Consider the following 22,965-nt stretch of genomic DNA (forward strand, 5'->3'; position numbering starts at 1 on the left):
TCTCGCCTTTTAGCCTCATGATGGTCTTCAATAATGAATAATTGCATTGAACTGTGCTTGTGCTTGTTTTATTTCTTGAGCACTGGCTTATGAGGTCCTAGTACAGGGATCAGGTTTTCATCTTGGCATCTCCTGCAGTGCCCAATACAGTGTCTTGTATCTAGTAGGTGCCCCATAAAGATTTGTGGAGTTGGACTGCCATTTGAGCCACACTTCATTGAGGACAGAGAATCGCCTTTCTTATTTTTGCATGAAGCATGCATTTTCACCCACAAACTATTCCTGCTTGGCTGCATGCAAGCACGTCAGTTTTGCAGCCATGACTGTGACTAGCACTGCCCACGGGTGAGTGCTGACTGATGCTGACTGCAGATGCAGCAGAAATGTTAACGAGCTGTCACTTTTCAAAATTCTTAAAGGGGATCTTTTTTTTTGCAATATTTAAAAACAAGCCAAGGTTCTTGGAATGGAATCCTTTGATCAGCAAGGGCATTTTCTTTTGAAACATGTATTACTTAGAATACTAAAAAAAATTAATCTTTAAATACAGTGAACAGCTTACACAGAGAATAGTTGATTCCTTTGCTAGCTGTTATGGATGTGTGTGGAGTTGGTGTTTCGTTAGGGACTGGAGCTTATCTGATCATCGTTTCCCTCACCTGCAGAATGGCTGCTACGATCCATGCCTTTTTGCTGCGTAGGGATTACGTGACATCGGTGCCTGCCGCACAGCAGGTGTGCAGATGATGGTGGCAGCTGTGTCCTTACTGTGACATCACATTCAGGCTTTTGGAAGGTCAGCTTCCCCCGTCAGCCCCTGACTGATCTGAGTCCTGTTAGGACCTTTTTCTGGAAGCTTTTTTTTTTCTCTCTCTAAAATTTTTTTTAAAAAAAATCTTAATCTTATTTCAGGGAGAAGTGTAGGAGGATATTTCCCCAAATGTCAGTTGTTATCTACGGATCAGACAGGACTGGAGGTTCTATTTTCTTGGTTTGGGGATTTGGGGAAATGGTCCTTGTTTATATTGTCTAAAATGATTATGTGTTTATTGTGTAACTGCTTTAAGAAAACAGTAAAGGAAAGATCTCTTTAAAAATAAGTCACTTCAAGTGGGGAGGGTATAGCTGAGTGGTAGAGCACATGCTTAGCATGCACGAGGTCCTGGGTTCAATTCCCCAGTACCTCCATTAAAAAAAATTAATTAAAAATAAACCTAAATTACCACCTCACCCTTTCCCTCCCCCACCCCCTCACTCCTTCGAAAAGAAAAAAAAAAGTCATTTCAGCATCAGATGGCAGCCTGAAACGTGGGCACTTACGCCGTACAAAGGTAGGAACACCTCCCAATGCCTCAGAAATCAGAAGTGCCATCTCCTCCCTGCATCTGGACGCTCTCAGCTGCTTGTTTGTTCCATTCCTTTTGTAGGTTACAGCACCATGAGCCCCCAGGAAGACAGTGAAAACCCCCCGTGCACCAGCGACCCCTTGTCGGCCGGGGTGGACGTGGGGAACCACGATGAGGACTTGGAGCTGGACACCCCGCCTCAGACTGCTGCCCTCTTAAGTCACAAGTTCCACCACTACCGCCTGCACCACCCCACGCTCCATCACAGCCACCACCTGCAGGCGGCCGTGACCGTACACACTGTCGACGCGGAATGCTAACGGCCCCTCACCTCCGTCAGAAGACGGGACGGGGAGATACGGAATGTTCTGGAGGGAACCAGAGCCAGCGTAAAATCCACAGCAAGAGACCCCCTGTGTCTGTGCTCTGCCCAGAGTTGTTTAACTCATTTCCTGCCCGTCAGCATCCTTCACCACCAGAGAAACAACAGGAGAATCGCATTCGTGAAGATGTGAGGCTGGCTCTGAGGTGGAGGGGAAATAAGTCCGATGAGTGAACCCGCCATGATACCAACAGAATGAACAGGAGGTAGACCTCTCAGCAGAGGGGAAACCTACACATGAAACATTGGGAACCTTCGTTAAGCTGAGCCAGAGGAGTGTTCCCAGGAGCCAGAAACACTGGGCTCTCCTTAACTGGAAGAGAGCAAAATCTGCATTCTCGGAGATGGGAACCCAGCACATCCAGAGAGAAATGTGCGCTTTGAAGATTTCACCTGGTTTCTCAGCGGTACCTGGCTACCACAGTTGCTGTATGGAACTCATGTTAAGCTCTAAATGATGCATCTCAAAATTTCTAAGTAAAGGATTATTTTTCTACTATTTATTGAACTTTCAAACATTCTCAAACTTTGGGGAAAGAAGAGGAAACACGTGAGAAATTGTCAGCAGTTATCCCTAGCTGTTCTGTGTGTAATGAAGTGGTTCTTTGATTAAGGAGTTCTATTTCTTATTTAACTGATGCCATCCCACTGCCTCACTCCACAAAATGGGGAAACGAAGAAATCTTTCTCTCTGACTTGTTCACATACATTTCCTTTAGAACATCATTTCACAAAAATGCATCTTGACTTGCAATGCAGTATTCTTTCTCAGCATTTGACAGAGGTGGGGAGGGGCAGAGGAATCCAAGAAGCTTTTAAAGAAAGTTGATGTTTCTTTTTACTCATTTCCACTTCCCATACAGTGCTTTCTTTAGGTTTCTACGAAACCTAATATTACAACCCCATACTTTCAGCTAAGAGAGGGTTGGATTTATTCTCCCTGTGTTAGAGACTCTACATTTTAAAATGTCCCATTTTGATTCCAAGAATGTTGAACACCTAAAGGAAGAAGTTTTTAAAATTCAAAATGTTGGTTCTTAATTAAAGATTTCTTTTGAAATCATAGTTAAAAGCTGCTGCCAGTTACCCAGGAAGATACCCACCAACGTGCTTTGTGATGTATACAGCAGTCAATCAAATCTGGCTACTACAACATGGGGCATTGTGATTTCAGAGTAGTGTTCTAATTACAGTGATGTACTTTAGATTCACATGTTGTGATCCAAATATGTTACAAAGACATTCTTGCACCGTGTGTGTGGTAAATTTCCGTTTATATGTAGTTGGAAAAAATTCACTGAATAATGTTTTAATGATAGGATGTTACACTCTAATGTAAGAAAAAAAATTGGTTCTTCAGCAGTACAGAAAGTAAACTATATGTGTGCTATCAGGAAACCTCTTCATACTGTGTATAAAATTGCAGTCTAGTGAAATAAACCGTATGAACGGACATCTTAGTGGCTTTAGTGGTTTGTGAATGTACCACTTCTCGTGCCTCAAGGCGACTTTACTTTCACTCTGTAGCCCAGCAGAGCAGTTGCCAAACTGAAAGGAGGCCGCCTTCCAGTGCTACGTCAGCTTCACAGGTTTCCTGACCATCTTGAATATGCAAAGAAATTTAAGAATATAATGGGATAAAATTAAAAGCAAATAAATTGTGTGGAACACAGCTCCTGCCTTCTGAGCATCTAAATTCGTGTCTTTAATAGTAAGTAAGTGGCTATTCTCTAACTCCTGAAGGGAGTGAATGACTTTCCTGTCCTCCCAGGATATTAAACCTCTCCATGTAACACCGGGTTTTTTTTTCGAAAGTTGAGAACCTTTGTGTTAGGGCACTAGCCTCTTGATGGAGGGGAACTTGGTGTTTTCAAGAAAAGAATCACAAAATGTAGAGCTTAATAAATAAAATATGGGCAGCCTACTCAAAGACAAAAAGAGAAGTGTTTTTTGTGTCTCTTGTGATAAGAATCTCTCCAGTCTCCTAAACTTCAGGGGAAAGCAGTCAGATGCTTATACCTAAATAAGAAACATCACTGAGTTCTGCAATTCCTGTGGAAGATGACGTGCGGTTTTGTGAAGTTTGGGCTGGAGTTTTGATCTTCTAGGTTACCCTTTGTCTTCTTCCCCAAGCATTGCATGTAATTTGTTGTTTGTGTTCTTATTGTCATTGAAAGGGGAAAATGCGGTTTTGGAAACTTGATCATGGCAACCAATATTGTCTTTGTTTGCTCCGCGGATACCATTGCTTGTTAAATACACCATTTTTTTGTGACATCCTGGAGGAGGGCCCCATCAATGCCTTCTCATTCCCTAAAGTCTCTTCACACCTGTGACCATTATTGCTTATCAATGATGACAGTTCTCAAGAGCTGAGGATGTTCCAGGTCGCTTTTTACAGCTAGACAAGGAAATTTCCTATTCGTGGCCCCAACGAAACAGGCTTCAAACTCATACTCGTTCTTCTGTCAGGTGTTCATCTGCTTTTTTGGATACATTTATTTTAGACATTTTGGAAAATGTGTTCTAGTTTTTCTTCCTCTGCTTGATTTAATGTGAATGTTCAACTAAACCTCATTAATATTTTTATTTTGTCAGATTTGTCAGATTTACTCTGGTTTATTTTGCCTGCTAGGGTGACTGGTATGTGGAAAGAAGTCCTGGAAGGTCACTTAAGCTCATTTCTCTGTAGCAGTGGACTGTTCTAATGATTACATTTTTTAATGTATATCTGGTAGAATAATCAAACAGACCAGCCTGGGCTCATCTGTGTCCTCTGTGAACAGAGGAGTGGCATTTTTCCTGTCTGAAATACAATGCCATATTTAGAATTTTTTCAATTTTTCAGTAAAGAAGGATCTCAAGTTGAAAGATATATTTCTACAGCTATTACTTACAACTGTATAAGATGATCTGTTTAATAACCAAGGGGTGTGTGTGTGTGTGTGTGTGTGTGTATCAGGATACACAGAGATATATACACATCTGAGATTTTTCTTGATTTCCTCCAACCTTCTTCAGTCCTAAACTGCTCATTAGGGCCTCTTCATCCCATAATTCAGTGTTTGTCTCTTTTTAAAAATTAAATATTACCCTCCTCATAAAAAGAAAATTTTGATTTAATTAAAATTTACCCTTACAAGAGAAGTTAAGTACTAGAGGGTAAGATCTGCTGTAGCTTTGGAGGGCTACAAACCATTGTAGTATCTGATTTCTTTTCATTCCCCTAGAATCAGTTTTCACTCCTTCGTGGGCACCATCTACCCCATTTGAGAATGTCTGCCCTAAAGTTCTGCCCTCAGCCCCCTTTTCAGTACTTGCTTGGGATGGCAGAGCACCAAAATGAAAGCAAGGAGGCCTGGGGCTCTGATCCCAGGCTCAGAACTGTCTTGCACCTCTTTATCTCCCTCCTATTTCACATCTGGTCAGTCGCCCAGTCCAAAGTCTGAGCAAACAAGATCACTTGCATTCATCCATCCCTTTCCTTTTTTGTGACTGATTTGTAAGCCATTTGTATATCTCCACTGAATCAGCGGGCTCTAAACTGGTTCCCAGACTCTCTGCTCCAATTTTTCATTCATTCACCAAATATTCCCTGGGCCCCTACTACATGTCAGGCACTGCCCTAGGAGCCGAGTGTACAGGAATAAATTAAACAGAATGATCTTTTCCCCCACTGTGTAACAATGAATGTGACTCCAAGAATTGACCTCAGTCCTAGGATTGGATTTCTTTTTAATCCTATTACAATCATAACAAAGTCATCCTGGTTGTTTGGTCATAAGCTTAGACTTAAAGCAACCAGCATAAGGCATTCTTCCAGCATAAGGGAAGGCATGTGACCTGAATCCCAGTCTACCTCTGGGTCCTTATTTGAGTTGCCTTTTTAATACCTGCGCCTGAAAGCACCCAATGTAAATATTAAACAAGCAAGTACAAAAATATAATTTCAAACAGGGCTATTTGCTGTGAAGGCAAAAGAAGGGTGATAGACAAAATAACCCATGGAGGAGAGTGTGGACAAAGAGAAAATCTCCTTTAGATTAGATGCTCATGGAGAGCCTCTAAGAGGGCGATGTTGAAGCCTCTGCTGAAGAATGGGGAGGAGCCAGACAGCTCCTGACTTGTTCCTGACTTGGACAGTTACACCAACAGTGGTGTCGCTTTCTGTGCTGGGGAGACTGGAGCAGGAACTGTTTTGGGGGGAGAGTAAGGAATGTTCTAAATGCTGGGTGTGAGGCGGCTAGAGACGGCAAGCTCACCCTGCACACTTCCGCCGAGTAACTACCGATGACTGACTGGTACGGAGCATTTGCTCAGTGACAGGCGTTGTGGGAAGGTGTTCTCGTGTGCTGACTCACTTCACATGGTTTAGCTCCAATCAGTCAACACCATATAAAAGCTTTCAGTCTTACCTCTCCCTAATCCTCTTATCGGCATGCTCCCCAGTTCATAGCCTGCTCCCCCCTTGTACACTGCCGCAGTGTTCCAGCCAACTGGTCTACTGGCTAAACACCTGACTTTACTGATGGGACATACGTCTTGCCTTTGTTCGTGCTTTGTGTGCCTGTGTGGTTTTTATTTTTTTTCAGCTTTACTGAGGTATAACTGAGATATAAAATTGTGAGATATTTAAAGGGAACATCGTGGTGATTTGATACACGTATCATTGTGAAAGGATTTCCCCTTAGCTAACACATCCGTCACCTCATGTATTTGTCTTGTTGGGGGAGGGGTGGGAGTGAGAACATTTAAATTCTCCCTTAGCAAATTTCACTTGTACAATACAGTGTGGTCAGGGGTCGTCACCGTGTTCCACATTAGGTCCTCAGGCGTTACTCATCTTATAGCTGAACTTTGGTTCCCTTTCCCAACCTCTCCCTACTTCCCTTACCCCCAGCCCACGGCAACCATCTTTCTACTCTCTATTTCTATGAGTGTGACTTTTAAAAACTTCCACATATAAATGATACCAGGCAGTATTTGTCTTGCTCTGTTTGACATTTCACCTAGCATCGTGCCCTCAAGGTCCATCCATGTTGTCACAAATGGTGGGATTTCCTTCTTTCTCGTGTCTGAATGTTCATGGTTTTTGATCTACTTGTATGTTCTCTTCCACTTTTAAGGGAAATAACTGCTCCTCTCACCCACGGCAAGTCCCAGTTCAAGGCACCGTGACCAGGGGCCTTAACAACCCCACTTACCCACTCCCACGGCTGATAAAAAGTGAGCTCCAGTCATTCTAATCTTCTAAAGCTCTTTCTTCTGCGCCTGTCGTGAGCTTCTAGCTCATCCGGGCTTGGACGTCAGCTGCATCTTTGTATGAACTCTTCCGTAGCCTCAGCTGGACTTCAGCTTTCTAAGAGCAAGGACTATTTCTTATTCCTCTCTCGTGCTCAAGCCTGGTACTTTGCAGGGCCTTAAATGTTCGTTGAAAAAAATTAAATTTCTAGGGTAACAATTGAAGCTGTAATTAATTAGCTACAACCTACAATAGTACATATAGTATTTAAAGTAGTAGATGAAGCAAATTGATTTCTCCCCAGTATTTGCTTAATCAACTAATAGAATAGTTTCTTTTACTATGCTGTATTGACAATGAGTACAATGCTACATGTTTGGGGTTTTTTTAATGTTACCTTTGACATAAAAATCCTCAACAACTTCCTAAAACACAGTTTCAGTACATAGGCCTTTAAAATGCCACCTATGTATTACTATAACAGTTTTTTGACATCCATACACATGTAAGAGCAAAAATGATTCCTGTTGGCTAGTTTATAGGTATCATTACTTATCCAATATGCAATATGGTTTTAAATAGCATTTCTTTTGAAGAAAGAGCTTACATATGGAAGGTTTTCAAATCCTCCTTCTCATAAGACTTCTTGTGTTTCTTTCTCACTATTCCCATTCTATTTCTGGGTGCTGCTCGATTAAAGTGTTTTCTGTAACAATATACCCACCAGGATTATGCCTTAGTTCTTACTTTGGCCCTAGTGCTTTTAGAAAAAAAAAAAATTACATAACAAAGTTTGGCTCCCTGACAGAGGTATGTTCTTGACTTTCAGGGCTCCTTGGCAATCGTTTATCCAGGCCCAGTTTACTCTCCAGTAAAAACCTCCTGCAAATCCGTTCCCAGATGTTTCCATGCTCTGCAGCCCTGTGCTCTGTCCTGCCACAGCCACCCTGCAGCTGCCGTGCATCCTGCCCTCTTGTTGGGGTAGAAGCCCCACAACTTGTACACCTTTCACATCAAAATTGCTCCCGGACCTCATCCTCTTTCTCTGTTCTCAGAGGAAGGAGTGCTCCTGCTCCTACCCAGAGCTAAGCCTTCCGCGGTTTAACTAGTTCATCAAGTACGCACATCCTCAGCGCCACTTCCCCAGTCAGTGCCCCCTTATCCTTCAAATGCAAACCAACCCTAACCCTGCTTTCCCCTCAGCTTACTGTTTGGTGGTCCTCTGTCTGTCTGGACCAGTATTTCGAAATTGTAGCGTTTATTCAATATCTCACCCTGGCCTCCCCATGCTTTCTCCTTGCTGGCTCCCCTCCCGCAATGAGATCATACTTTGCTGTGACTTCACTAAAAATGGTAGAAACACCCCCTCCTCCCAAAGCGGCACCCAGACCCTCAGTCCTCCCTCTCTCTGCCCTGAAATCCTGATCCCCTGTCCGGTTGCCTGGGATTCACCACCTGGATGTGTCCCAGGCAGTCCCAGCACCGGAGATCCCATGGTCCCCACTCCGAGTTGCTCTCCTTCCTCACCCGGACCTGCAGCAGCTTCCCTCCTCATCTCCCATCGCCACCCTTGCCCCTTCCAACTAGTTCTCTACCTGGAGGTCTGAGTAACCTTATTTTTATTAAATTTCATGTACCATAAGAGTAACCATTTTGAAGTATATAATTTAGTGGCATTTAGTACATTCAAAATGTTACGTGGTCATCACCTCCATCTAGTTCCAAAACTTTTGCAACCCCAAAGGGAAACTCTGTACCCATCAAGCCCTCACTCCCTTTTCCGGATTCCTTATCCCCTAGAAACCACCAATCTTTCTGTCTTTATGGACTTTCCTCATCTGAACATTTCAACTAAATACAATGTGACCTTTTGTATCTGGCTTCTTTCACTGAGTACAATGTTCACTCGTGTTGTAGCATGTATCTGTACTTGACTCCTTTTTGTGGCTGAAAAATACCTGTTGCGTTGTATGGAGTTACCACATTTTGTTTATTCATTCAGCATGTGATGGACATTTGGGTTGTTTCCATTTCTTGTCAATCCTGGATAGTGCCTCTTTGAGCATTTGTGTACAAGTATCTGAGTACTGGTTTTCAATTCCTTTGGATTTAAACACGGGAGTTGAATCACTTAGTCACATGGTAATTTTATGTTTAACATTTTGAGGAACTGCCAGACTGTTTTCTAGAGTGACTGCTTCATTTTACATCCCCGCCAGCAGTGTGCAAGAGTTCCAACCTCTCTACTTCCTTGCCAAGATTTATTTTCCCTTTTTCTTTTTGATTAGGGCCATCTCAAAAGGGAACAGGACCCTGTGGGCTACCCGTCCCCTAGCCCCTGCCTTTTGTTTATAGAAAATCTGACGTCCCCCAGGCCTCCCCGAGTCACAGAAGAGCAGGCTCAAGCCGTTGATTAGGACAAGCCTGCAGGCATTGGAGGATGGCAACGACTCCAACCTCCTATCTCAGTGATTAGCTGAGATTATTCCTTCATTTCCCTTTAAACTTTCATGGCTGAACATAATCTTTGGGATGGTTTTTTGGGGAGGATGCCAGTTCCACTAGAAGGAAGGCATTCTAATTAAAAGCAACATTCCTCTCTGTTACCAAGGCTGTTGCTCCTGGGATCATACCCCTGCCCCTCCCTCAACTAGAAACCAATTACTCTTATCTAAGTCTCCAGGAGACAGCTGCAGAGAAGGAACAAAAACTGGTTAGAACTCACCAATGCTGAGATGGTGGAGGATTTGACTTCCAGTGGACATTGAGCCTCATTAGCCATGATAGCAACCGGAAAAGCCCATACAAGGACTGATTGGCTCCATCACACCCAGAAGGAGGACTTGATGGCAGAAGCATCCCGTAAAGTCCACGTGGCCCATTCCTTATCAATGGGCAAATCCGTTTTTATGCTGGCCCTTCCACTTAACAGAGAGGGGAAAAAAAGACCAAAACTCTGAATCCCTTGCCAGTTTTTCTGCAAAAGGATGAGTCGATTGTGTGAAATTGCTCTGCATAATAAACCGTGAATGAAGCTTCTGAAGGGATTGGAAAGCAAGAAGGTGGGAGATGTATGGAGAGATTTGGGGCAGAAAAAGGACACCAAACCCAAAGGCTCTGGGAGCCACAGAGAAAGGTGACCAGTGAAAGATACACTAGGCACTGGGTGGTGAGGAGGCTGAAAGAGTGTTGGGTTTCCATTTGTCTATCACATGGATGCTCGCATCTCCCCACCACTTCACTGGAGTTTCATAAACACAAGCCTTGAGTGAGTGACTTTAGGGGAAATCAAGGAGAAGGGACCAAGTTCTGACAGGGGTCAGAGACAAGCAAAAGAGCTGAGTGAAGTGAAAACTCAGAGCCAGAAGCAACAAAAGCCCTGAGGAATTCACAGAAACTTTGGGAAGGTCATTGGACTTCCACAGGACCTGGGACGAAAGCTCCAAACCAATTTTATTGAAGTCTCCAAGGACAGTCTGACCTCAGCTGACATCTGGATATCACAGCACATCTCCTCCATGCTCATGACACTCACTGTCTTATGTCTGCCTCCCTGCCAGGCTGAGCTCCGCACAGTCCGGGGTATCTTTCTTTCTTCATGCTGCATCCTGGTGCCTATCTCAGGCAGGCATCTACAGATATTTGCTGAGTGAATACACTTTTTTTTTCTGACCAGAATTTAAGGTGGTTTAAAAAAAAGGAACAAAAGATACTAAAATGGGATCATTTCTTACTTTTTATTTAGCCCCCCGAAGTAGAAATAAGAGTGAAAGATACAGCTGAAAATGGAAGATGCCTAACATGATAGGAGTAAGGTTACTTCGCTAAAAGATTGGAAGAGATTGGAATTGCCTTATCGGAATGTTCCACAAGCACATCAGAATCCACTCTCCACTATAACAATATCAGAAGGAACTGAAACCCTGTGCTTATGACCTTGGTGAAATTTTTTTAAATAGGATCTGAAAAAGGAAAAGTCGTAAGTCAAAGATTGGTGTAATTTAAAATCTCTGTACTACAAAAAATAACAAAAAAAAATTGACTACAAAAAATAGAATAGACAAAGGCTTGGCACTGAGAATAATAGTATATATTAAAAGTAACCTATTAGGAAGAATAACTTTAATAAAACTATTATGCAAAAGAGAAATTATCTAATGGGAAAACCTGGCCAGAAGTTCCTCCTCAGTGAAAAGAAAACACAAATAGCAAGTAATCATATATAGAAATGTTCAGCCCCTCTAGAATGAATGAGACACAAATTGAAATGAGGTAAGATTTTTCTCACTTATAGATGGGCAAAAATTTCAAAGTTGTAGAACACTCTAAGTATTAGTAGGGTACGTAAATTGGTATAGATACTTCGGTAAATACTGAAATTTAAATACACTCTGACTTAGAAATTCCACTTCTCCACATCTGTCCTACAGAAACACTAACTTGTGTGCATAAGGAAATTTGACAACTATGTTTACTGAAGCATTTATTGAAATAGAATTGGAAACAATCTCAGTAATGACTAAAATGTGGGGCATCTATATTATGAAATGCTTTGTGTTAGTTGTTTTAAAGGGTGGATCTCTACACAAACACGGTTTTATCTGCAAAACATCTTGTTGAGTAAGAAAAGCAAGTTGCAAGGAGGTACATATAATGTGGTGCCTACTGTTTAAAAAACCACAATAAACAATCTTACATGTTTTCTAAGGGGACATATACACATATGTGAATGCATAGGGGGAGAGGCTTAAAGGATCTGCACCAACAGATCCCAGTAATCGTCTCCAGGTGGAAAGAAGAAGGGGCAGCAGTGGCCACAGGATACTGGACTTCTTACCTGCAATGTTTCAGATTTCTGCAAGGAAAAAAAAATCATATACTGTTTGTATTATTAAAATAATTTAAAATTAAATGCATAACAGTAAGACACTACTCAGCAACAGAAGAAATGAGCTACTGAGACACACACATCGTGGGTGGATCTCACTGGCAGTAGGCTAAGCAGAAGGAGGCAGACACAGGAAGTGCATTCTGAGCAAGCCCACTGAGATGACATTCTAGAGCAGGAAGAACTAATCTACATGGAAAAAGAAACTCAAAGCTGTGGTTTCTTCTGAGAGTGGGGGAGATGGGTAAGAGGCATGAGAGTGAGGGCAAGATGTGGGTCACGTGAATGAACCTGTTTGTTAAAACAGGGCAGTTGCAATCTGTGCATTTTAATGTGTGTGAAAAAGGTAAAATTCACAGAACTGTGTCTGGTTTTGTGTCTGTCATGAGATAATGTTTTAATTTTTCATCTTGCGACAAATTAAATCAGTTCTTCCTCAAGCACGTGCACCCCCTGGTTCCCGTCTCTGCCATCCTTTCACTGGTTACCAGTCACCAAGCTCAGCCTGTGCTCCAGACGAGGGTGGCCAGGCAGCTAAGGCCACACACGGAAGATGGTTGGAGAAAGAGAGGAATGTATTCCGTTTGTTAAATGGAGGTGGTGGCAGGTGTTCTGTTTGTGGAGAATGTGTTTTGTGTGCTGCATGGCCAGCGCCATGAAGGAGACCCAGACAGGACAGGACTTGTGAGTCATTTACTGTGCAAACTCATTGGCATGTGTTTTGTGTTCAGGAATCAGTTTACAGAGAGGGGAAGCAGAATGGATGAATAGGAAAAGGATACCAGTTCAGCCTTTTAATTATGGAAAAGTTGGAAAGGGCAGAGAGACAAAGCCAATGGGCATGTGCTCTTGAGAGAAAAAGATGCCACCTTAGAGCTGTTCTCTGTTGGCCTCCAAAGAGCCACAGCCCTTTCAGATTAGGTCAAATCTTCGTATCTTACAGGTGCAGGGATGCAAATGTGGAATTTCAGCAAAGAAGGGACTTGTGCTGGGGTGGGTGGGAAGACAGGTCAGGTGAATACCATCCTCGCAGGATGATGACTAGAATTCCTACAAGGGATTTGAACTTTCAACCAAATTAATGAGAAGACGTAAACCGTGAAGCCCTTGGGAGTTGTTAGGAATGAGTGAATGTTAAATGAATCTTTTGCACAGGAAAAAATCCCTGGCATTCAATGGCAGTCCTAAATGGTATCCAGAAGTAGGAGCAGCAGCCTGAGCAGGAATAAGAAGAAGCAAACTGAGATGCAGACTATTTTTGCCTTTTTCAAACATTTCTAAGTTCATTTTAGTTTCAAAAACTCCAGCCTGTCTTAGCTGGAAGAAAAGGCAAAGAGAGAAAACATTTTTCCCGCAGGGTCCAGATTGATGGGGATGTGGTAGTTTCCTCCTTTGGGTTAGAGACGGATGGTGTAGGCAGCCTGGAGACCCTGCCAGTCCCTGTCCCGAGGGAGGCAGGGCCAGACTGTGAAAGAGCGTCCAGGCAAGGAGTTTAAGAGAAGCATGAAGCCAAAGCACCTTGGCATCAGAGCTGTCCTAGGCTCTCCTCCCCTCTCCTCACTGTCTCGTAAGCCTCACTGATTAAGGGATTGGCTGACTGACTGCCAGTGTAAGAGGACTGTCCAAATCTATGTGGATGCTTTCTATTTTTAATTTAAAATTTGTATTATGGTAAAACACATGTAGCATAAAATTTGCCATCTTAACCCTCTGTAAGTGTACAATTGAGTGGCATTCAGTACATCGGTGATGTTGTGCAACCATCACCACTATCTACCTCCAAAACTTTTCATCACCCCCCTGTGGGGGTACCTGTTATTCACCTCCCCTAACCAGCAAAATGATAATTCTCTAATTGTAGAGCTGAAGGACCTTGGAGGCTCTCTCCTATCATTTATACAGGTAAAGAAATTGATATTCTTAAAGGTTTTACTCAAGGTCGCAAAGTGAGATGAGGGCAGAGCTGGAACTCAAATCCAGGATTCTTGATTCCTAATCGAGAGTTCAGTCCCCAGGGACTTGTTTCTACTGTGCCCTCTATTCTGCATCAACAATTGCAAGTTATCCAGATTAATTAGTCTAACGCAGAGATCATCATGCTGAATGCCCACCCAAGTCCACAGGCACAAGACTGACATCAATAGGTACTTCCTGGATAAGCAAATTAATATATCTGACAACCTGAAGAGGCTAATAAACCCCCCATCTAAACGAGGGCAGCCAGCTTTAACATTACTGCCATGCAGATTGGCAGTTAAAAAAAAAAAAGCCAACAATTTAGATTTGTATGTAAGATGTCTTAATAATAAACACTACCTGTGTTTGGAAACCATAGTCATTATTCAGACTTCTGTACCTCCAGGAACCCAGATGTGCTGTGTAAGAATTACCTGAGAACTAGGAGTCCCCAGTAGCATGTAATAAACAATGGGTGTTTACTGGGTAAGTGAATAAATACATTGTGAATTCACTCCATCACACTTCCTCCTCTGGCTAGGACACTGGTGGTATTCAGGAAAAGCCTACAGAAAAGAGTCTTATGTTTAATGGGAAGTTAGGAAATTGACCAATGATGTCGTTTATTTACTTATTCATTAATTTATTGATTCACAAATCATTGGTCATACATTGTATACCAGGCACTGTGCTACATGTTGGATATACGAAGAACCAGAATACACAGGCTTTACCCTCCAGGAACTTACAAGCTCCCGGAAACAACTTTAGCACAATGTTATAACTGTTGTTGGAAAGATGGTGCCCAGTGCAAGTGTAAAGGAAGTGCACAGAGTTTGAGGGGCTCCAGGGAAAGATGGAAGGGCCAGAAAAAATGAAGAACCGTTTACCAGGGACAGGCTGCAAGTGGAGAACGAAAAAGAACAGGTGCTTGGGTGGGTGGTGGTGATGACGCTAAAATTTGACATTCGTCTTGTCTTTATTAGCAGTGTTTCTCATGAGGGGTGGTAAGCCTTGTTGTTCAATTAACCTTTTACTCTGCTTCCCTAAGAACACATATCTCTAAAACTTTACTTTTGTCCCCTTTTTACTGGCTAAAAGTAATGGTTAAAGAAGTACATTAAGGTTTATTTACAAGGATATTTACTATCATATTATCTCATTTTTTTAGCAGTGAAAAAATCAGAAGTGAGAAAACCATAGAGAATTGATTAAAGAAATTATGCAGTGAAATACTTGCAGTCATTTGAAATTATTTTTAAAGAATAAATAATGACACGAAAATGTTTAAGATGTAATGTTGTCTTGAAAAAATACAAAATTGTATGTTTAATACCAGATTTTAAATATATAGAGAGGTAAGTTTGCATAAATAGAAGAGTTAAAAAAATATTCTAAAATGTTAACTAACAGTAGTTTTTTTGTTTTATAATGACAGATGGTTATATTTTCCCTCTGTATTTCTTTATTTTCCAAAATTTTAACAATGACTATTACTTTCTTGGTTAGAAAAAGTTAGCTTGCAGTGTTACTTTGGATACATATGAGGTTATCCGTTCAGCTAGATAACTTGTCTGGGAAGGATCCCCAAACTGCCACTCTAAATCCACACGATCATGGAGGTGACTCATAAGACCCAAGAGTGTACAAAATAGCCCTGTTCCCTTGGCTACCATCAGTTGGTCCACGAGTGGGCATCTGACCCAAGCTACGGCAATCAGATGACATTTCCTGAAAATTTGGAGATTAAAATGATTCCCAAATCAGGTGTCCTTTTGTACAGGAGAGCAATAAACTCGAGAGCTGAAGAGTGACCCTTTATTCTGCTTTGTGAACTAAAGAGTAAAGTAGAGGAGAAAAGGATGTTGCCGACGTGCAGAGGGACAGAAGGGAGAGAGCGACCAAGTGTGGCCAGATTCCCGTGACAGACGTGACCTACATCCTGTCCTTCCACAGTGCTACCCCTAAATTCCACGAGATCTCCCTCTGCCTTATAGGAACTTTCCTTTTTTTGCTTCATCTGAATTGACTTGGCTTCTGTTTCTTAAAACCTAGAGGTCCATGTAATAAATATCTCTGGGAGCAGAAGGAGAGAAGCCAAGCTCACTAAGAGGGCTTCAAAAATGACACTCCTGCTCCACAAAGACAAGGACTGCATTTTTCAAGTTCCCATCACCTGACCCAATGTCAGGCACGTGGCTGCTGCTTGACGTGCGCCCACTGAGTGACAGCCTGGGAGAGTGAACAGCGCATTGCTCTGCCTTCGTGCCTACTTGCTCTCCATCCCTAATTCATGATTAGTAAGAGTATATCAGGGCTAGTGAAAAGGACATTTCTGAGGTCCCTCCCCTCCTTCTTAAAGGAAAAATACTCAATATATGTAACCTGGGAAATGTCATCTTTTGTTAAATGTCTTGATAATTTTATCAGCACTCAAATTCCATTGTAATGAAAGGTTAGGCATAGGTGAAAACCTCTCCTTCGCTGCTCAGGGGCAAAATGCCTCATTTGGAAAATACAGAAAGTTTTCCATCAAAGGAAAAGAATACAGATTGACATAAATGTAATCAGAAGACACTTTCTACCGTTTTTCATTCCTTTGTCAGACATTCAAGAGCAGCCACAGTATGCAGCTTGCTGCCAAGCCATTCTCTATTTTAAACATCATGGTGAGTTAGAGAAAGTGCAGAATCATTTGAATGGAGTCTTTTCTCCAAGGCAATAGGACAAAATATGTATGGTATAGAAATAGGGTAACTTGTAAAAGTTTGGAGGTTTTTGAAATGATGAAATCAGGTCAAATTTCTAAAGTTTCCAATAACTCCAAAATCTCACTTTGGAAATAGGAGCATATGTTTCAAAGTTGCAAAACCAGTGGCAGTAACAGCATTACCGAATGTTTTTAACAGTGTGAAGCCTTTAAGAAGTTGTCTGACCTACTTAATTTAAATAGGAGGTTTAAGAGGCTCTGGAAACTGTGTAAGGTACACATTGCAACGTCAGGCTGTTAACTAATAGATTCAACTGCTAATCGAAACTCTTCTGCCGCACGCATGGTTTATATAATTATATAAACCCAAAGGGAGAGGTTGGTAGGGCCAACAGCAAGAAAAAGGAAACTGAATCACAGCCGTTCAAATATTTTAAATGCATCAGCTTTGACTCTTTGGGAAATAGACTTATAATCTTCACTCAAACAGAACCTTAAGATTTGAGGCTTAATACTTGTATTAAATTCCTCTGTAGATCATGAAGATGCCAGGCTGAGCACTGGGGATACGGTGATGAATGAAAAGGACAAACTGCTCTCACATGGCCAACCTGATAAATGACCTTCCAGTTAGAATCTGAAGGATGAATAATAGTCACGCAAACAAGGAGAGGGAAGAGTTCCAGGCAAGGGAAGAAGAGCATATTGGAAGAGCTGAATGAGACAGTAAGCATCTTGAGTTATAGTTTTAAATACATGTATGTATTTGACATCTTGGGGACCAGGAGGGGACCAGGATTAGCTACTTCCTAGAGAATGAAAATGTGTCTGTGATATACAGACCAACCGATCCTGAGTCCATGCTTCCCCCTGCCCACTTTTATCAGGCTTCTATAGTCCAGGACACTATCCCCCTGTCCTAAAGCACCACAGAGCCAGGCACACCTAGGGACCACCCCTATAGCCCAGAGCCCACTGATGTTATTCAAACTAGCCAGTCCTAAATCTGCTCACCCCACCTTGTCTTTCCCATAGAAACCACCATAAAGGCTTGTGGCCATGTCTCCTCCACACTCCCCCAGCCTCCTGACCAACCCTGGTGTTTCCCCAAGTGGCCTGGCCTGGCATGCCCTCCTCTCTTGGAAACTGTGAGTAACAAACTATCTATTAATCCAGTTTTATTGAGACATAAGTGACATATAATATAGTATTAACTTTAGGTGTACAATGTGACGATTTGATACATGCACAGACTGCAAAATGATGACCGAAATAAGTTTAGTTAACAACCATCAGACTATCTCTGAATTAATGGCCATCTCTGGAGCCACTGGCCTCACCATATCTAAATAAAAACAAAATCCCTGATGCATTTTTAGTTTTTTATTTACCCCTGGTGCATTTGAAAGCAGTCCTTAACTCACGTGTTGTCATAGAATAACCAAAACTGAAAAAAAAAAAAAAACCATCATCAAGATAAATCTTGACAAAAGAAATATCTGTACATACATACTGAAAATATTTTGAATGAAGAACTGGAAAAAAGTCTCTTGTGAAAATGCCGTACAAAATAGAGACAGGCACTCATTCACTTAATGTGTATTGTGTGTGTGCTGAGCACTCTATGCGCCAGACGCCGTGCTGGGTACTTGGACACAATAGTGAACGAAACAAAGGTCTCAGTTCTGTGGACTTTGTATTTAGTGGGGAAGAGGGAACATTTTTTAAAAACCATAAAAGATGTGGATATAAAAACATGTTGAACGCTAAGGGGAAAAAATTGCAGGAACGTCGTGGTCAGGGTGAGCCTCATTGAGGAGGTGAGATTTGATTAGATACTTGAAGGAGATGAGGGTCATGTGGGTGTCTGAGGGAAGAGCCTTCTAGGCAGAAGGTACAGCCAAGGAGAGGCCCTACGATGGGATCAGGTGTGGCTGTTCCAGAAACAGGGAAGGTAGAACAGTGTGGCTGGAATGAAGTGAATGAGGCAGGAAGACTGATCAGGCTCGAGGAGTGCCAAGAACGGAGAGGCAAGAAGTCAGAGGTGAGGTAAGGGAAGATCGTGTCGGGCCTTGTGCCCCATTTGAAGGACTTCGGATTTGACTCTGAATGAGATGGAGAGCCGTTGGAGGGTCTTGAGCAACACAATCTGAGTTAGGTTTTTACAGGATAACTCTGGATCTCATGCTGAGAATATTCAACCGAGTGCCAGGGAGGAAGAAGGGTGGGGACGTCTACCATAATAACCCAAGTGAGAGGTGGTGGGTACTCAGACTGGGATGGTAGCTGTGACGATGGTGAGAATGGTCAGAGTTTGGATGTATTTTGGAGGTTGAGTCAAGAGAATTTCCTGACCAAGTGGATGGGTAGTTTGAAAGGGAGGAGTCAAAGATGATGTCAGGGTTTTGACTGAGCAGCTGGAAGATGGAGGTACCATCAACCAAGATGAAAAAGATTGTAAGGAAGAGACAATTGGGTGTTTGGATCTGGAGAGGAGAGAGAGGCCAGTGTGGGTAACATAAATTGGGGGTTGTCAGCATAGAGATATTGGCAGTTGTGGGACTGGTTGAGAGTGTCTGGAGATGGGGAAGAATGATGACGGACTTGGCTCTGGGGAGAAGAATCTTCATTCATGATGAAAATTAAGCGGTCAATAGGAGGAAATTATGCTTATTGATGTGAAACAACAGCATGAAGCCATGAAAAGTGTTTAGAGCCTACAGAATTTGGAAAAATATTCATAACCGTGGGAACAAAGCAGTCTACAAAATTGTATCTAAATATGACACGTTGTTGTCGTGTGTGTAGATATAGATACGGATATACCGATAGGTATGAATATTAATTAATGAGGGAGAGCGAAAGGAAAAACATACAAGGTTGTAAGCATCAGTTTTCTCTGGGTGGTAAAACTACAGGTAACTTCCCCCTACTTTATAATTTAGTATATTTTCTTGCATCTTTTTCAGTGAATATGCATTACATTTGTAATCAGGGAGAACTTTTTTCAAAAACTTCTTTTCATTTTTAGATAAAAATGTCATTTTTTTCCATAATAATCATATTTTTTCTTCAACAGTTTTTTCAGTAAACTAAAGTACCTATGGGTTAATTTAGTAGGTTTAGTATGTTTGTGTCAAGAATTCCATAACAGTGGATTTTTAATAAAATGAAACACATGACATTCTCTTACAGTGAAATATTGGTGTCAAATCTTGCCCCAGCAAAACTGTAAAATAATTACACAGAGCTTCTACTCATGCCCCACCTGAAACCTTGTCCACGTGAAGTCTTTCCCCACATCAGCTGATGCCTTCTTCATTCTTCTAGTTCTTTAGGCCAAAAATCTGGGAGTCACCCTTGATTTCCCGGTTTCCCTCACCTTCCATCCAATCCATCAGGACATTCTCCTGGATCTGTTTTCAGAACATATGCAGATCTGGTCACTTCTCATCCCTTCTGCTGCTCTCTGTCCAAGTCACCATCATTTCTTCTCTAGATTACTTGAACAATCTGTTCACCAGCCCCCCTCTTTCCTCCTTGATCTCCTACAGTTTCCACACAGCAGTCAGAGTGCGGAAAACTTAGTTCAGATGATGGTACTTCTCAGCTTCAAACCCTGCAGTAGCTCCCCGTCACACTCAGGGCAAGTCCTGCAGAGGTCTGTGTGGTCCTTCCGACTGAATCTGCTTCCCTGCACACAGCTCCCACCCTGCTCCCAGTTCAGTCTTTGATGTCACTCGTGGCCACTTGCTCCCCATCTCACTTTCTCTACTCCAGCCGCGCTGGCCTTGCTGCTGCTTGAACGAGCCAGGTGTGCACCATGCTCTGTCTTAGGGTCTTGGCACTGCTGGTCCCCTGCAATGTCAACTCCTCTTACCCCTTTCATTTCTCTGCTCAAATGTCATCTTCTCAACGTTCCTGGTCCCCTCCACCTGAACTAAAAATTCCCTGTATCCTGCTCTCTTTTTTTCACCTAGTACTTACTCTCTCTGATACAGTTTACTCGTTTATTATGCTTGTTATGTATTTTCCATCTGCCCCTACTGGAGTGTAATTTCCACAAGGGCAGAGGTTTTCGTTTTTGCTTACTGATGTATTCTGTGTGTCTAGGACAGAGCCAGCTTACAGTAAATATTTATGGTTAAATTACCCCATTATTACAGGGTGCGTTCTGTACAGGCCGCTTAGCAGCCCGTCAGCTACCTGCCGACGCCTGTGATTCTGGTGCACTAGGGAAGAGAGAACAGCTCTCAAATAAGTGAGAATAATAACAACAGCTGAGGCTTCCTGAGTGTTCACTCCGGCCAGACACTGTTCTAAGGGCTTCACAAGTAGTAGGTCACTTAATTCTCACAACCACCCTATAGGCTGGGTGCTTTCATTGTACTCATTACAGAGGTGGAAACTGAGGCACAGAGAGGTTAAGGATGATGTCCAGTGTCACACAGCCTCTGAGAGGCAAAGTCAGCATTTAAACCCAGACAATCTAGAACCACAGTCTGGTCTTCAGGACTACTTTCTACACCTCTCACAAGCACATGCATTCAGGGAATAAAGCGCTATATGAGTCCAGATTCTAGATGTAGCAGGACCAGTATTTGCTGACGGCAAAATGGCATCATCCCCCAAAATGTTAAAAAAACTAGTCAGAATTTTTTTATTCATGGAATTTTAAAATATTAAGTTAATAAAGACTTATTTTAATATTTCAAACTTCTTTGTTTTTTCCCAGTAGAGGAAAATAACAATTTTTTTACAGCATTCATCTATTATTCACATATTTCCTTCTGTAAATTATTTTCCCAAATCAACTTCTTGCTTAATAATTTTGATATTAAGGGAAAAGTTGCTTTTAAGGAAAAACTGCTACTTTTGTTAATAATAATACTAAATTGAATATACATCCTGAAATGCCTAATTGAATGTACATGACTTAGAAGTACTTTTTAACAGTGAGAGAAAAAGTAGTACACTGTGCCCACCAAACTTATTTCCTCAAAATGGAAACTGGCCTTTCCAGTACTGTTTGGATATTTTTATTGCTACACTAGTAGGAGAATTTATATAGTTCTCTCCCTCTGTGTTCATCTGCCATGATGATTAAAAATTTAAATAAGTTTGCCAGTAGCCCCGTTTGGCAGCTGGCGTGCCTATTAAATAGAGTGCATATTTAGAACATTCCATTCACTGCTAAGTGGAAAGAATTTTAAAGCTAACCTAACTTCCTGGGGAGTGAAGAGGTTACACGTAATTCAAGTGGTGGTTAAGATGCAATGTATTCATTGTAAATAGATATTATTATAATAGGTAAGAGTTTCAAGTCTCATTGTAACTTTGTGATTCAAACGTCTCGAGCTGTGGCGAATCCAGCTACGAAAGCACATATCTTGCCTTGACCTACCAATCTCTCTGCCTCTCCAAATCCTGGGTTCACCATGAGCTGCTTGAGAGTGAAAAACTCCCTTATCTCAATTCTTGGTCCATGTGGAACATCTGGATGTCAGAGAGCTAGGTTATTGCTTGATGGTTTTGATGGCATATAAGTTAGATCATATGGCCTCTTGGTAATCTATCTGCACATTTATCAGAAGAGTAAGAAATGCTGTTCCCTCTTCAGAGGGACAATATAAATCTAGAATTGTGAAAATAGTGCTTTAATATTAGAGCTCCTCAGGTGTGTAAGGAATACACAATTGATGCTGAGAAAAATTATAGTATGTATTATCATATGTAGCTAGTGTTTTCATATATCACCAGTACTTAAGGTATGATACAAGGAAAGTATTTATTCCTAAAATGGGGGTTGGGCTAGCTAGTTAAGAATCACCAGGAGAGTTTTATTAAAAGGCAGAGTCCTGTGCTCACTGTCAAATATTCTGATTCCTTAGGCTGGGGTGCAGCCTAGGAATCTGGATTTCTGAAAGTGTGCCCACCTTATTCTAATGTATAACCATGAATAAGCACCAGTGTTCAAAGACATTCATGAAATCCCGTTATAGACTTCCGGTCCCTAGACACTGCTAAGAAGGGAAGCAACTTGAGAAGAAGGATTGTCTTCCCAGCATCGTGTCCCCTTCAGATTTGTTAAATTTATTTGAACTGAATTTCTTTGACATGGGAAGTTGTGCCTGGAAGTGAACTCATAATCACTGGAAAGCTGTATCCCCTCTGCGAGGTCATTGGCCTTTGGCACCAGGTGTTCTGCTAGGCAGGTGAGTCAGTTATCCCCCAGCTTAGTCGCCCCCTTTGGGAAAGAGTCTGTACTTGAGAGTCAGACAGACCAGTGTGGAAGCATTGATTCTCCCTTTGACGACATGCACACCATGGACTTAACTGCTATCATCTTATATCCTAATCTGTTAAATGGGTATAATACTAACCATAATATAGGATCGTTGTAAGGATTACGTGAGAAAATATATGTTAGGGGCTTGCTCT

The 22,965-nt window shown here is 41.9% G+C and overlaps 1 protein-coding gene across 4 annotated transcripts in view; it reads left to right on the forward strand.

Annotated features, from left to right (window-relative positions):
- CACHD1 (cache domain containing 1) overlaps positions 1 to 17,672 on the forward strand; it is a 213,124-nt gene extending 195,452 nt beyond the window's left edge. For 2 of the 4 annotated variants that reach the window (XR_004325118.1, XR_004325119.1), the window contains exons 27-28: positions 17,061 to 17,250; positions 17,560 to 17,672. Coding sequence is in view for 2 of the 4 variants with exons in the window: in XM_006181264.2 (XP_006181326.2) it covers positions 1,428 to 1,666 (239 nt within the window). In the remaining 2 variants the exon portion in view is untranslated. Of the gene's footprint in view, positions 1 to 1,427; positions 3,667 to 17,060; positions 17,251 to 17,559 lie in introns of those variants that run through there. The other 2 variants (XM_006181264.2, XM_032494478.1) reach the window with 1 other exon arrangement.
- The last annotated feature ends 5,293 nt before the right edge of the window (positions 17,673 to 22,965 follow it).

Source organism: Camelus ferus, chromosome 13 (assembly GCF_009834535.1).
Source record: "Camelus ferus isolate YT-003-E chromosome 13, BCGSAC_Cfer_1.0, whole genome shotgun sequence".
NCBI classification, from domain to species: domain Eukaryota; kingdom Metazoa; phylum Chordata; class Mammalia; order Artiodactyla; family Camelidae; genus Camelus; species Camelus ferus.